The 12,399-nt window shown below is 45.1% G+C and overlaps 1 protein-coding gene across 1 annotated transcript in view; it reads right to left on the bottom strand.

Moving 5' to 3' along the window:
• Positions 1-12,399, bottom strand: part of OC90 (otoconin 90) — a gene marked incomplete at both ends in the record, with an annotated part of 29,244 nt that overhangs the window by 16,383 nt on the left and 462 nt on the right. Inside the window, 5 exons of the mRNA XM_080694717.1 lie at positions 3,838-4,012; positions 5,964-6,020; positions 7,598-7,663; positions 9,937-10,066; positions 10,894-11,082. Of these exons, the coding sequence (XP_080550843.1) occupies positions 3,838-4,012; positions 5,964-6,020; positions 7,598-7,663; positions 9,937-10,066; positions 10,894-11,082 (617 nt within the window). The remainder of the gene's footprint in view (positions 1-3,837; positions 4,013-5,963; positions 6,021-7,597; positions 7,664-9,936; positions 10,067-10,893; positions 11,083-12,399) is intronic.

Raw genomic sequence — 12,399 nt, 5'->3', positions numbered from 1 at the left:
GGATTATCCCAGATAACATCATAAAATAGAACATGAAGGGATTTTGTTGAATGTACAGCATTTTGGCGAATGTACAACATTTTAGTGAATGTACGGTTTCTCACACCACTGTGTAGACAAAGACTTCGGGATCCAAAGAGGAGAAGTAGCTTCTGTGAGGTCACACAGCAAATTAGTGTGAGTCAGGGGACTGATGTGGCAGTGCACCTAGTTTATATCAAGGACAGAACAAGGTGTAGACATTAGATATAGATGAGCAAAGTAGGGTGGTCAGCTGTTTAAACATAGCATGCCATCTGAACTCGATAAAAGCAAGAACCAGGGAAATCTACATTCTCTGCCAAACATTGGTTGTAAGTGGAGAACTCTGTTGGTTTGGGAGAGTGTGGAAGGCTCCTGGTTTCCAGCTGGATTCTTGGAGAGTTTGCCAGTATCTGAAGATCAGCAGAGGGCAGAGACGCGATAGGAACCATACTGGAGAGGAGGGAGCGTGTGGCACTCTGGTGACATCTCAAGCCGGGAGCCGCTCCAGATGCCATGGAAGGCAGAGGTGTGACTCCTCATTGCCCTTCTCTCACCCACGAGCACTGCAGAGGGAGGGTGACTGCCCTAGCCATGCCACCAGTCCCGCCTGCCACTCCTGCTCTGGGGACAGAAGAATGTGCTGTGTGGGGCTCTGCAGCCAGACCAGGAGGATCTGGATCCTGACTGTCCTGTCTTGGACAAGTTACTTACTCCTCACAATTATTTTACTTAACAGACGGAAAGGAAGTCTTGCAGATGCACACTAATGATAGTTAACACTTTGGAGCATCACGGGGCTGTTCTAAACATTTATTTATTTATTTATTTATTTATTTATTTTATTTTTGGTGTACTGGGGTTCCTGGAAACCCTTGTACCTCTGGGATACACTCCCAGACCCATTTAAAAATATTTTTATTTGGAAACAGGGTCTCTTAAGCCAGCGAAGCTGGTTTCGAACCTGCTCAATCCTCCTGTCTCCGCCTCCCAAGTGCGGGGATTACAAGCATGCGCCACCACGGCCTGCAGCATTTTACACTTAATATGCTTGCTCTGAATGGAGAGTCTCGGGTTCAGGGCCCAGGTAGGACCCAAATTCTGGGCCTGGGAGAGAATTGGAGGCTAGGAAATGATCATTGGAACTGGCTGCAGAGCAGAGCCCGAAACGCAGCGGGCACAGGAGCTTCTAAACGTAAATCCCGCCTCCTCAACAGGAATAATAACAATAAATATTCTTGCTTTTTTTTTTTTTACTGCAGTTACAATTTCCTGAGTGCCTACCATGTACCGGCCCCTGCTCCAAGTACCTGACAAGTATTTACTAAGCTCTCATATGCTTTCTATGCAGCAGGTACCGTCTTTACCATAAATATTTACATATGTGGATCCTGAGATACACAGGCTTTGCGACTTGCCCAAGGTCCAGGTTGGCCATAAAGCCAGTGTACTCTGAAACTTGGAGGTCAGATGATTCTTAGAGCACAGATAGGTGAGTAGAAAACATCAATAAGAAAAAATATACAGACAGATGATGGCCTTGGGTGAGCTACTAATTTTTTTTACACTACTTAACTCACCAGGATTTTCTGAAATCAAGAAAATGTCTATTCAGATCTTACCACCTGATGAGTACTCAATAAATAGTAGCAATGATTTTGGGAACTCTAGTGTACAAGTTCAAGGAGAAAACAAGCTACCCTCCGGGAATTTGGAAATTCCCTCCCACATAGATTGAACTGTGGAAAGCAATTAAAGTTGTATGTGGTCCACCATTCTGCCAGTTTGGGGACATTGGTGCATTGATATTTCCTTCTGGGTTGGAGACAGTGATGGATTACTGCTTTATTTCTTTGACTTTTATGTTGCCAAGGTCTTGTAAGAATTGAGAGAAGTGGCAAGGGAGGTCCTAAAAGGAAAACATGTTCCCAGAAATGGCCCTGGCTCCATGCCCCAGGCAGAGCCAGCCTCTTCCCATCAGAAGGTCATTGAGTTTACTCCAGGAGTCAGGTGGCTCCTGGTCTTTAAAGTGGGAAACTTCCCTTTGTCCAGAGGCAACTCACTCGCTCTCTTGCAGGTTTGGAGGTGCCTTATATGTTGTTCAATCCAAAGCCATTCTTTGTCAACCAAGGATATATTACTTCTAAATCAATTGATTACATTTTCTTAATCTAGAAAAGCAATTGGAAGTAGACCAGCGAGTCAATCCCTTAACTTAGTAAATTGCTATCATGTGCCACAAACTGTGGTCAGTGCTTAGGGTACAAAAAAAGAATTACTTGCTTGGAGTGTACATCCTCCTTAGAAGACCTTGGGTGGAGCCGGGAGGCAGAGCTGCCTGTGTACTAGGTGTACGAAAGAGAAGCCCAGATGTTTGAGGAGTCAGAAATTGCCCTGGTACCTAGGAGTCATGATCTCCAAACAGGACATCCTCAAGGAGAGATGCTAGGGTAGGTATGGGCTATCCAATATATTACTAAGGAGGTTCTTTTCTACCTACTATAAGCCCACATAGGTGAAAGCACACACACTCCATCACAATGAAATTGGGCTTGGGGGCATTAGGGCATGGTTCATGAAGTAGAGTTGTGACCCAGGGGACTCAATTTCCCTCATTCATAAGTTTTCTGCTGCTGCTATTACCATGGCTACAAGCCTTGTTATTATTACCACCGTTTCTACTGTGCCACTCCTGCTACGGCTACATCTACAGTCCTGCTACTACTGCCACCGGTCCCTGCACTCTCCACTACTCCAAAACCCAGGCAGAGTCCCAGCCATTTCACCTTGAACTTGATCATTTCATCCTCTTAATTAATAACTCTGTTATTAGGTAGGGATGATGATTATTAGGTAGGGATGATGATGTTATTAGGTAGGGATGATGATTATTATTACTTTCATCTTAAAGATAAAGAAATTGGAGCACAAACAAATTTAAGGGCTTTCCTAAGATCACAAAGTTAATAAACAGAGAATTAGAATTACTGGGTCATGGATAATATGCCTTAAAAATTTAAGAGATAGCTAGAACCAAAGCTCCCAAATTGGTGAGTATTCCAGGGGACCCTCCTGCTACCAGTACCTGCTAGCCAGAGCCTTGCTTTTAGCTTTTAAATTTCATTTCTCATCCTGGTAGCTTGTTTCACTTTACATTTACCTGGTATGTAGAGATGGAGCACATCTCTATTTTCCACTTACATTTTCTTATATTTCCTAGTAGACATTTAACTCTGAAAGCAGAGATAGTGTTCTGTTTTCTTAAGCACAGTGTTCATGTATTATCAGTATCTGGTCTGTATTTGTTGAAAATTGAATAGAAACCTTCATAGTCGCCTCATCTCTGGTGGCCAGAATGAAATGTCTATTTAAATCTTACCACATGGTGAGCACTATGAATAAAAAATAATTCTCAAAATTTTTATGCAGAATTTTATTCTACTATCATTTTACCATGCATAATTTATTCATTAAAGAGCCATGTGGGGGGACACATTTGAAATGAAGACTCCCAGTTTCCACCTAAATGTACCTGAGCTTATGAGTCTACCTGGGTAGTTCTGATATAGGTGGACCAAATTCGAGAAAAACAATGGTACAGCTGCATCTTGGTCATAGCATGGGCTCCAAATAACTGCCTACAGTCAAGAGCAGGCCACGATTACTTTGCAGTACAAAGATGAGGAAGCCAGTCACCCCACTGGGGGTAAGAAGATTAAGATGTCTCCAGTCCCTAGTCCAGTACACCTCCCATGTATGTGTGCTGACCAGGCATTAGATAGACCCTTCATAAGCCCACTTGTTTATACAGCTCACCTGTCAGACTCATCCACCGGCAGCCCTTCCATCTCAAATCTGCAGGCGCAGCCATAGTCTTCAAAGTCCCGGGGGCAGAGACCAGCCACACACTTCATACCATTCACGAATTGGAGCAAGAGTGGGAAGTTGGTGAAGACAGCCTGCAGCCAAGTGAAGTGGGAGCCCAGGCAGTCTGTGGGGGAGAGGGGCAGGCCCCGGTGGGCTCTGAGAACCAGGATCTAGGAGGGAGCCCCCATTTCCTGGCTTCCTATACTCTGTGCTGATGGCCCATCACTGACATAGCAAGCACCTTCCCTGCACTCAGGACTGCTCTAAACAATTGAAGGAAAGCAGGTTTAGAAGCCATGGTCTCTGATGGTTGCCCAGTGAGTGGCCACTTGTTTCTTCTTTACTAGAAAAGTCGAAAAGTTCTTAGGGAGGCAGTCCTTCTCCTTATGCCTCTGAGAATGTTCTGTGATCCTCAGCCAATCATGGTCATCTCCTACTTCCAGGTCAATGATGGGTCTAGGGCTGAGCTCATGACCCAGATCTGGCCAAAAGAACTTAAGGCAAATTCAGTTAAAGGCTTCTGGGAACCAGTTCTTCCCTGAGAATGAATAAAGAAATGTAAAAAGATCCTTTTGATTTACTTTCTCCTGAAGGTGGGTAAGAATATATTGATGGCAACTGCACCAATCATGAGGCCCCAAGCCAAAAGTTTAAAAGCCGATTTGCTTGCAGTCACAGCAGAGACCAAGACAGAGCTGCTGGGTCTCTGACAGCTGCCTTGAGCCGCTGCATCAAGTCTGGTCTTCAGACCATTTGTTGTGTGAGATAATGAAATGTCTTTATGATTTGAGGCACTATTAGTTTGCTGAATGGACCTCAAATGACAGAGGGCCAGCAATAAAATTGTAAGCCAGTGTGAACCAGCCAATTTCTGAGCACCTAATGTACGCCACATACCACACTCGCTACTTTTAATAGCACAACAGTCAAGATCTATAGGGTGTATAATGTGTTAGATAGCATTTACTTTGTGTATTACGCCATAAACTTCGTATCAAGTCTGCTAGGGGATGCTATTCTGTTCCCATCATTTCACAGGTTAAGAACACTGAAGGTCAGAGACATCCCCAGTAGACCAAGCAAGGATAATGATTTGTCCTAAAATATGCAATAAACAAAATTGGCAAGAAAATGATATAACTGTGACTCTGAACTTCAAACCCATTTACTATCTTTTCAATTATGGGGCCACTAAGTACTAAAGGAGGTGACCCAGCACTGCTTATTTAAAATGCCTAGGTCACAAGAGGATGATTGGAGGACCAAGGGTAATTGATGGGGGGGGGTTCTTGGGGAGGACTTTGTCCATGTGCCTGCCTGTTCTAGTTTCTTCCAACCTCATTCAAATGTTCCTTCTCATGTTTTGCTTCTACAAGGCCTGGCTAGAAAAATGAACCAATGATTCTTCACATATAAAGAAAGCTTTCTTTAAAGTTTGCATGTATGTGTGTGTTTACATAAATATGCTTTTCCATTCAAAACCTTATAAGGCACTGGCGCTGATTCATACATATATTTGAGGTACAGTGTGATAGCTAACATCATTTAGCCCAACAGCAGGTCTCAGAATCATAAAAAGTCTTATTTCGGGTGCTGTTCATTGATGATAGGAATCATCATGGTGTCCCAGTAGCATAGCAGATACAAAACTAATAACTGGAATGCTTGATAGCCTTTGAAATCCTTAAAATTTATGTATAGTTATCAGCTGGAGAGAGAAAACAAAACAACTTTGGTGCAGGGGACTTAGCTCTGGATTCAGAGAATGTCTCCTTTCTAGCTGTGTGGCCTTGGGCAAGTCACTTAACTCCCTTAGGCTCAGTCTCCTTGCCTATAAAACAGAGGTATCAGTTCCTTTCTTGTAGTTAGGACAATAAAATAAGGAATACAGAGGCACAGGACAACCCAGTGACTTGCTGGAAATAAAAATGATCAGTAGCTCAGAAAAACCCTCTTATGTTGTCAGAAGCTTGCTGGAGAGGCAGAGACCAAGGCCTATGAAATTTAATTAGTTTTCCTAAACACACATTATGCCTAGTACTTGGTGGATTAAAGTAACTTTAGATTTAACTTACCAAAAATTTCAGCCACACTTTCCACATTTTTAAACATTTCATTAAAGAATGTGATATCTACATGGAAGAAAGGGAAAACAAATCAGAGAAAACAAATCAGAGAATCTTGGTTTTTACTCTTTACTCCATCCCTAGCCAGAAAGGTCAAACCTTTCCTCCTTTTCTAAGGACACATTTGACCTTAGGCTAACTTTTTTTCGTAGTGCAGGTTACCATAGAAACCTGATAAGGATGAAATGTGAACTGTGTTACTAGGCAACATTATTCAGTGGTGAGAATGACCCCTAGAAATACACTAAGTGATGTGTGAATGTATGTTTGTATCATTTTGAATCTCATTATGATGCATAATTACGTTGCATCAATAAATGTGTATATTATAAAAGGACCCCTGAATGGTAAGTTGCACCTGGACCAGGAAAACTATGAACTAGAGATATCTGTTGAGAAATCATGGCCTTGGGGTCTCCACAAGGGCAAAGATCTGATATCTGGGCATGTCGCCACAGGAAATCTTTGATATTATACCTCTGCATCCTTACTAGTGAAGCTGATTCTTACAGAGAATGCAACTTCTAGGGCAGCTGGTCTGTGGTTGTTCCCACAGAGCAGGGAGAATGGGCGGCTCCCATTCTCTTGCACCCAAAGTTCCCCTGGCCCACTGTGCAACTTGCTGGGCAGGCTCCTCCTGCTGAAGAGGAACAGTGGTGGCCCACTGGGTGTCCAGAGCATGGCATGAAGGCTTCCCAGCCTTGACACTGCTGAGTGCCAAGTGTGATCTGCCATCTGAGTGTCTACTGGAATACATGAGGTGGACATTGTACTTTCTCTGAGAGTCATGCCAGTTGGAGAGAGGTCACTCATCATTTGGGTCTGAGTGGATCTCAGCACGTTGTGTGAGTTGATTGACACACTCCTCTGAAGGGCTGGAAGTGACCTAGAGCTAACCTCACCAGAGAGTCCCCTATGTAGAGTGCTCTGGAGATGTTCTTCTAAGGACCTACCTGAGAAGGCTTCATAAGCCATCGCTGGGACAACCTGCCTTTCCCAAGGGACAATATGGATCCTCATTTCTTTCTGATATTTTCCTACCTTTGAGAGCACTTAGAGCTCCATTTGAAGCTGAGACACAGTTATATCTGACCCTCACCATCAGCCCATTTCCTTCCTTAGTTATTTGCCCTTTAGAGCGGTCCTTTGTTTTTGTTTTATTTTTGTTGTTGTTTTTTAGTATTGGGATTGAACCTAGGGTCATTCTACCTCTGAACTACACCCCTGCACTTTTTATTTTGAAAAAGGGTCTCTCTCTAAGTTGCTTAGGGTCACACTAAGTTGCTTGGGGGCTGGCTGCAAACTTGTGATCCTTCTGTTTCAGCCTCCTATATATGGGGATTATAGGTGTGTGTCACAGTGACTGGCTATCCTCTGTCTTTTGATAGGAAGTTTTAGGCTTGGTCTCAGACAAGAGACCAGAGCAGGCTGCTGAGAGATAGATGCTTCTGCATCCCTCTTGAATCACTTTACACAGTGGTTAGTGGCTCTAGGGGTTACTCAGCAGAGGTTGTTTTCTCTGTCTGACAATATCCTAGACCATGTTTTACATATCAGCTAAGAAAAATGCAAAGCATTCTTACTGAAATGTTTTGAGAGTCCTGGAGGCAACTCCTGTGGAAAGTGTGGGGTGTCCAGAGCATGGCCCCCTACAAATAAAGAAAAGAGGGAGCAGAGTTAGCACAAACATGGCCACCACCACTTGCCAGGCTAAGGCTGGGACATGACAAGCAGGAACACAGTAAAGATAAACAAAAGTTCAAATCCACGCCTGCTTTCCCAGTGACTGCAAGGCTTTAGATCTGTGCATTATCTCAGGAAACAAGGGAGGTACAAGGTGGCCCTGGTGTTTCATGATGGTCAGCATTAATTGTGACATTCTGGCTGATAATGGGGAGATTTGGGGACTTATGAACCTGTCTTTGCACGCAAAGCACACAGTTTTATTTAGATGCGTGTTTTTCTTCTTTTTTTTTTTGAGGGGGTCTCTTGAGATGAAATGCTGGTGAAAATAAATCAAGACCTGGAGAGGCCCTCAACCCTAAGGAGTTTATAACTGAGGACAAGGCTTTCCCCCAGGCTATGAGCATCAAAATCACCTGGGATGTAGACTCAGTAAACATTCTGACTCCTCTGCTTTCACTCGGACCTGACCCAACCAGTCTGGAGTGGAAATTAGAAGTAGAGCTTTTTTTTTTTTTTTTTAAACAAGCTCCTTGGCTAGCTTTAAAGCTGATGATATAGAAATCTTAGCTTGAACAGTGTTGCTCAGAGGTAGAATGTGACAGATTAGGGAACCATGCCAGCACCCAAAAAGCACTGCTACCACCTTTTGCCAGCAGCTAAATCAGGGTGGGGTAGGGGAAGAAGCCTGGGTTGGTGGGGACAGACAGAGGGGAGCTGGAACCCCAGTTTGGGTATGGACCTCTATGTTGCATGTGAGGCAAAATATTTCTTTCTCCATCCAGTGGCCAGCTCTGGGGTCAAGCTGTAAACTTGACTTGGAGACCTCCTCTCACTGAAGGCCAAGAGAATCAGCATTCCTCGAAGCATGGGAGATTAAGCCTACTCAGGAAGATCCCTGCCCCCAGCGACTGGCCCTGCTTGACTTACCGCAGGTTTTTCAGCTGATAGTGTTCTGATGTGCAGATTGTCTTGTGTATGAAATGATTGTAGCAGTATCTCTGGCCTCTACCCAGGAGTTGCCAGCAGAACTCCCCAACTGGGGATGTTGGATGAGAATGTGTGTGTGTATGTGTATGTGCATGTGTGCAAGAAAGTCCCACCAGTTAAGATCCACTAGCTAAGGCAGGCATGGTAGAACTACCTGTAATCTCAGTACTGAGATGCTGAGGCAGGAGGATCACATAGTATCAGCAGTGTCGTGAGAGGCTCAGCAACCTAGTGAGACTCTGTTTCAAAACAAAACAAAAAAATTTAAAAAGGGGCTGGAGGTGTAGCTCAGAGGTAGAATGCCCCTGCATTCCATAACTCACAAGTTATGAAGTCCCACTACAAGTGGTTGGTGGGCTCTGTCCTGGGGGAAGGGCTAGGATTGGCTAGAAGGGATGTGGGCCCAAAGGGAAGACTAAGTCTCATGTTGAATAGCAAGACTGTAATTTCCACCTTGCAAACTTCTGGGTCATGTGCAAACCTCTTGTTCTATTCACTAACTTGGGTCAGATGATCAGTGAGTGTTTGCAGGTTGACATGGCCTCCCCTTCATCCTTGCTGTTTGGAGGGGGCCCCTGGAGAAGGGAAGGGCAGCTTGGCAAGGCAGTTGGTATCCTGGTACTAGTGGGAAAGAGGAAAACTCCTTATTAGTGATGTTAACGACCAAGGGGCCCAATCAGGTGGAGAAGATCAGAGAGGCCTGCCTTTTGGGGGCTCCACAAACAAAACGTTGAGAAAAGAGATAGCAGCCTCAGTTCCAAGCCAAGACTCCAAGTGACCTGAAATTATCACCCTGGCTTCCTGGGAGCTTGCTTGGGTATCTCTAGGCATTGTTGGTGCTGGACTCAGTCTAGAACGAGAGGATGGAGGACTTTGTCCTCACACTGTACACAACAGCTCCAAGAAGGGGCTGAGGCTGTCTATCAGGACCAGCATGCTCCAGGGAAATCGGCAAGGCAGACCACAGTAGCTCGGCACCCAAGTGTGCAGAGCAGTGCTCACCTTGGTATATGGTCTTCCTCACTCCATCTCCCATCCCACACCTTCTTGTACTAGACAGGGCTCTCAGAAATAAACCATCAAACTAAGCCTCTGATTGTTCACTGATGCCAGATCCCACCACTCATTAGGCAGATGGATGAGAAAGTACCAACAAGCACACCAGATGAAGTTTGACAGTACCGCCCAGCGCTCATGTTAAGCAATCACACGCTAAGCTGGAAATACTGTGCCAAACAGCGTCACTCACCGACACAGGGGACCATTAGCAGGATTCCGACGAGAAGCTCAATCATAGCGGGAGAGCAGAGGACACGATTCAGGCACCAATGGGGACAGGCTCCTGGGAGACAGACCATTGGAACATGACGAGGGCGCGTCTAGAAAATTCCACGCAAGACCCAGCTGGATGCATCCCTCCTCATGCCACCACCCATGCTAGTGAAGAAGGATGCCCTGAGAGGGCTTCCTTCCCAGCTTTGCCACTAACGACCAGTATGAAGGCACTCTGAGACTCAGTCTAGCCATCTGTAAAAGGGAAGCCTGAATGAACTGCTGGAGAACACTGTTCTATCAATTATTTATTCTTTTATTCCACGGACATTTATCCCAGGCCTCCTAGGGGCTCACACATCAAGATTCAGAATGCAGGAGTGGTATGAGGGAGACAGGAAGGAGATCTGAGCGTTCTGGGATTTGGTTCCTGGAAGCCAGCATTGCCAAATGCTACCCCATCCTCCATCACTCCGCATGTGAGTGAACTCGGCCACCGCATGGTGGCGCTGCTTGCTGCCAAATGGCACTTTTCTGCAGTCTCCACCCTCCTGAACACCTTGTCCTGGGGATCTGTAGATGTGCCTGGGAGGCTGCTCTGGGGAGAGAGGGGTGAGGAGTGCAGAGTCCGGGAGCCCTGCCGCATTCAATCAGCTGTGGCGGCCTTGTACTGGGTCACACACTATTTTACTTTAAAGCACGTTCAAGCCAGTAAACCAGATTTTAAAAGAGGAAGGAAGGAAGGAAGAGAGGGAAAAAGGGAGGGAGGGAAGGAACCAGGGGGATTAGAAGCTTAGATTTCTGGAACTATAATTCAGTAAGGAGTGTAAGATTTTTGGTTGATTTGCCATTTTTCTCTTTTAGGCCATGCTTTGGGACACAGCATGATCCATGCTTCCCCAGGAGCACAGGGGGCTGCTGGACGGGGCTGTACCTGTTGTGCACTGCATTCTCTATGACAGGCCTGTGGAGATTGGTTCTTGGTTCTAAATGCTCCCTTTTCAGGCCTGAGGTCAGCGTGGAAGCAAAAGACAAGACCTGGAAGTCTCTGGAAGGACAGTGGTGTGCCCTGAGAGCTCCAATGGTGGGCAGCGGAAGGCATGTCAAAGGAGTCTGGAGACCCCTTTGTAGTTGACCCACGTGAACAAGGGCCACGTGTCCTTGGGCAGCTCAGTCAGTATCTGGTACCTACTATGTCTGGTCTTTTATGGTTACCATCCTACCTTAAGAGAAAGCCAAGATCTCAGAGATTGGAAGGGACATTGGCATTATTTCCTCTATCTATAAAACTCCCATTTCATAGATAAGATTGGGCTCAGAGCTTCACAGCTCCCTCCTCCCAGCTCTCCTAACTCCTAGCCCAGAACTATTACAGTGATAACTGTAGCTGCCCAGGAGGTATGCAGGTCTGAAGGAGTGAATCAATTTGAGGACCACAAGCGTCTGAGGTGGAGAGGCTGCTCTAAAGCTTTGGGAATGGCGATGGCAACCCCCAGCCCTGACCACAGCTAAAGGACCAATATATAGTAGCAGTGGTGATCACGCCTGGGTGCTGCAGTTCAATGCCCATTTGCATGGAAGCCCCTGTCTAGGGAATGGAGGGATGGAGGGGTCCTTTGGTGGAGTGGACCCTGTCCCTTTCCTCTCCTGTCACTCCTTGCAGGAGTGCACCCCCCCTTGCATCCTCAGCTCAGAGAAGATAGGTTTTTGGGGATGCCCAACTTCCCCCTCCCTGTACATAGGAATGCCAATGAGCAACATAGCCCTATTACACACATGGCCTTGAATCCACTCTGGTTCATTGTTTAAAAGCAAGTTTCAGAGCTGGGTGTGGTGACACATGCTTGTAATCCCAGCATTCGGGAGGCTAAGACCAGAGGATCGTAGCCTCAGCTACTTAGTGAGGCCCTCTGCAACTTACTGAGACCCTGTTTCAAAATTTAAAAAAATAAAAAATAGGTCAGGGGGTGTAGCTCGGAGGTCAAGTGTCCCTGGTTTCCATCCCTAGGCCCGCAAATAATAATAATAATAATAATAATAATAATAATAATAATAATATAATAAATACAATAATAAATATAATAGTAATAATAAATATAGTAATAATAATAATAGTAATAATAATAATAAGTTTCAGTGAGGTAGAGGGAAGAGTTCTTGTTCCTGTTCTTGCTCAGAGTTTCATTTGGGGAAGATCACAAGTTACAGAGGTGAATGGTGAAAATGCTTGTACAAAGATGCAAATGTGCTTATTGGTACTGAACTGTGGGCTTAGAGGCAGCTAAAATGGTATACCTGATGCTATGGCAATTTTATCTGTCTGTCTGTCTGTCTGTCTGTCTGTCTATTTAATTTTTTGCAGTACTAGAGATGGAACCCAAGGGCATTCTACCTACAAGCTACACCCCAGCCCTATTTTTATTCTTTATTTTGAAACAGG

The sequence above is a fragment of the Muscardinus avellanarius genome (genome assembly GCF_963383645.1).
Source record: "Muscardinus avellanarius genome assembly, chromosome: 4".
Taxonomy (NCBI): domain Eukaryota; kingdom Metazoa; phylum Chordata; class Mammalia; order Rodentia; family Gliridae; genus Muscardinus; species Muscardinus avellanarius.
This window is presented reverse-complemented; position numbering and strand designations above follow the sequence as displayed.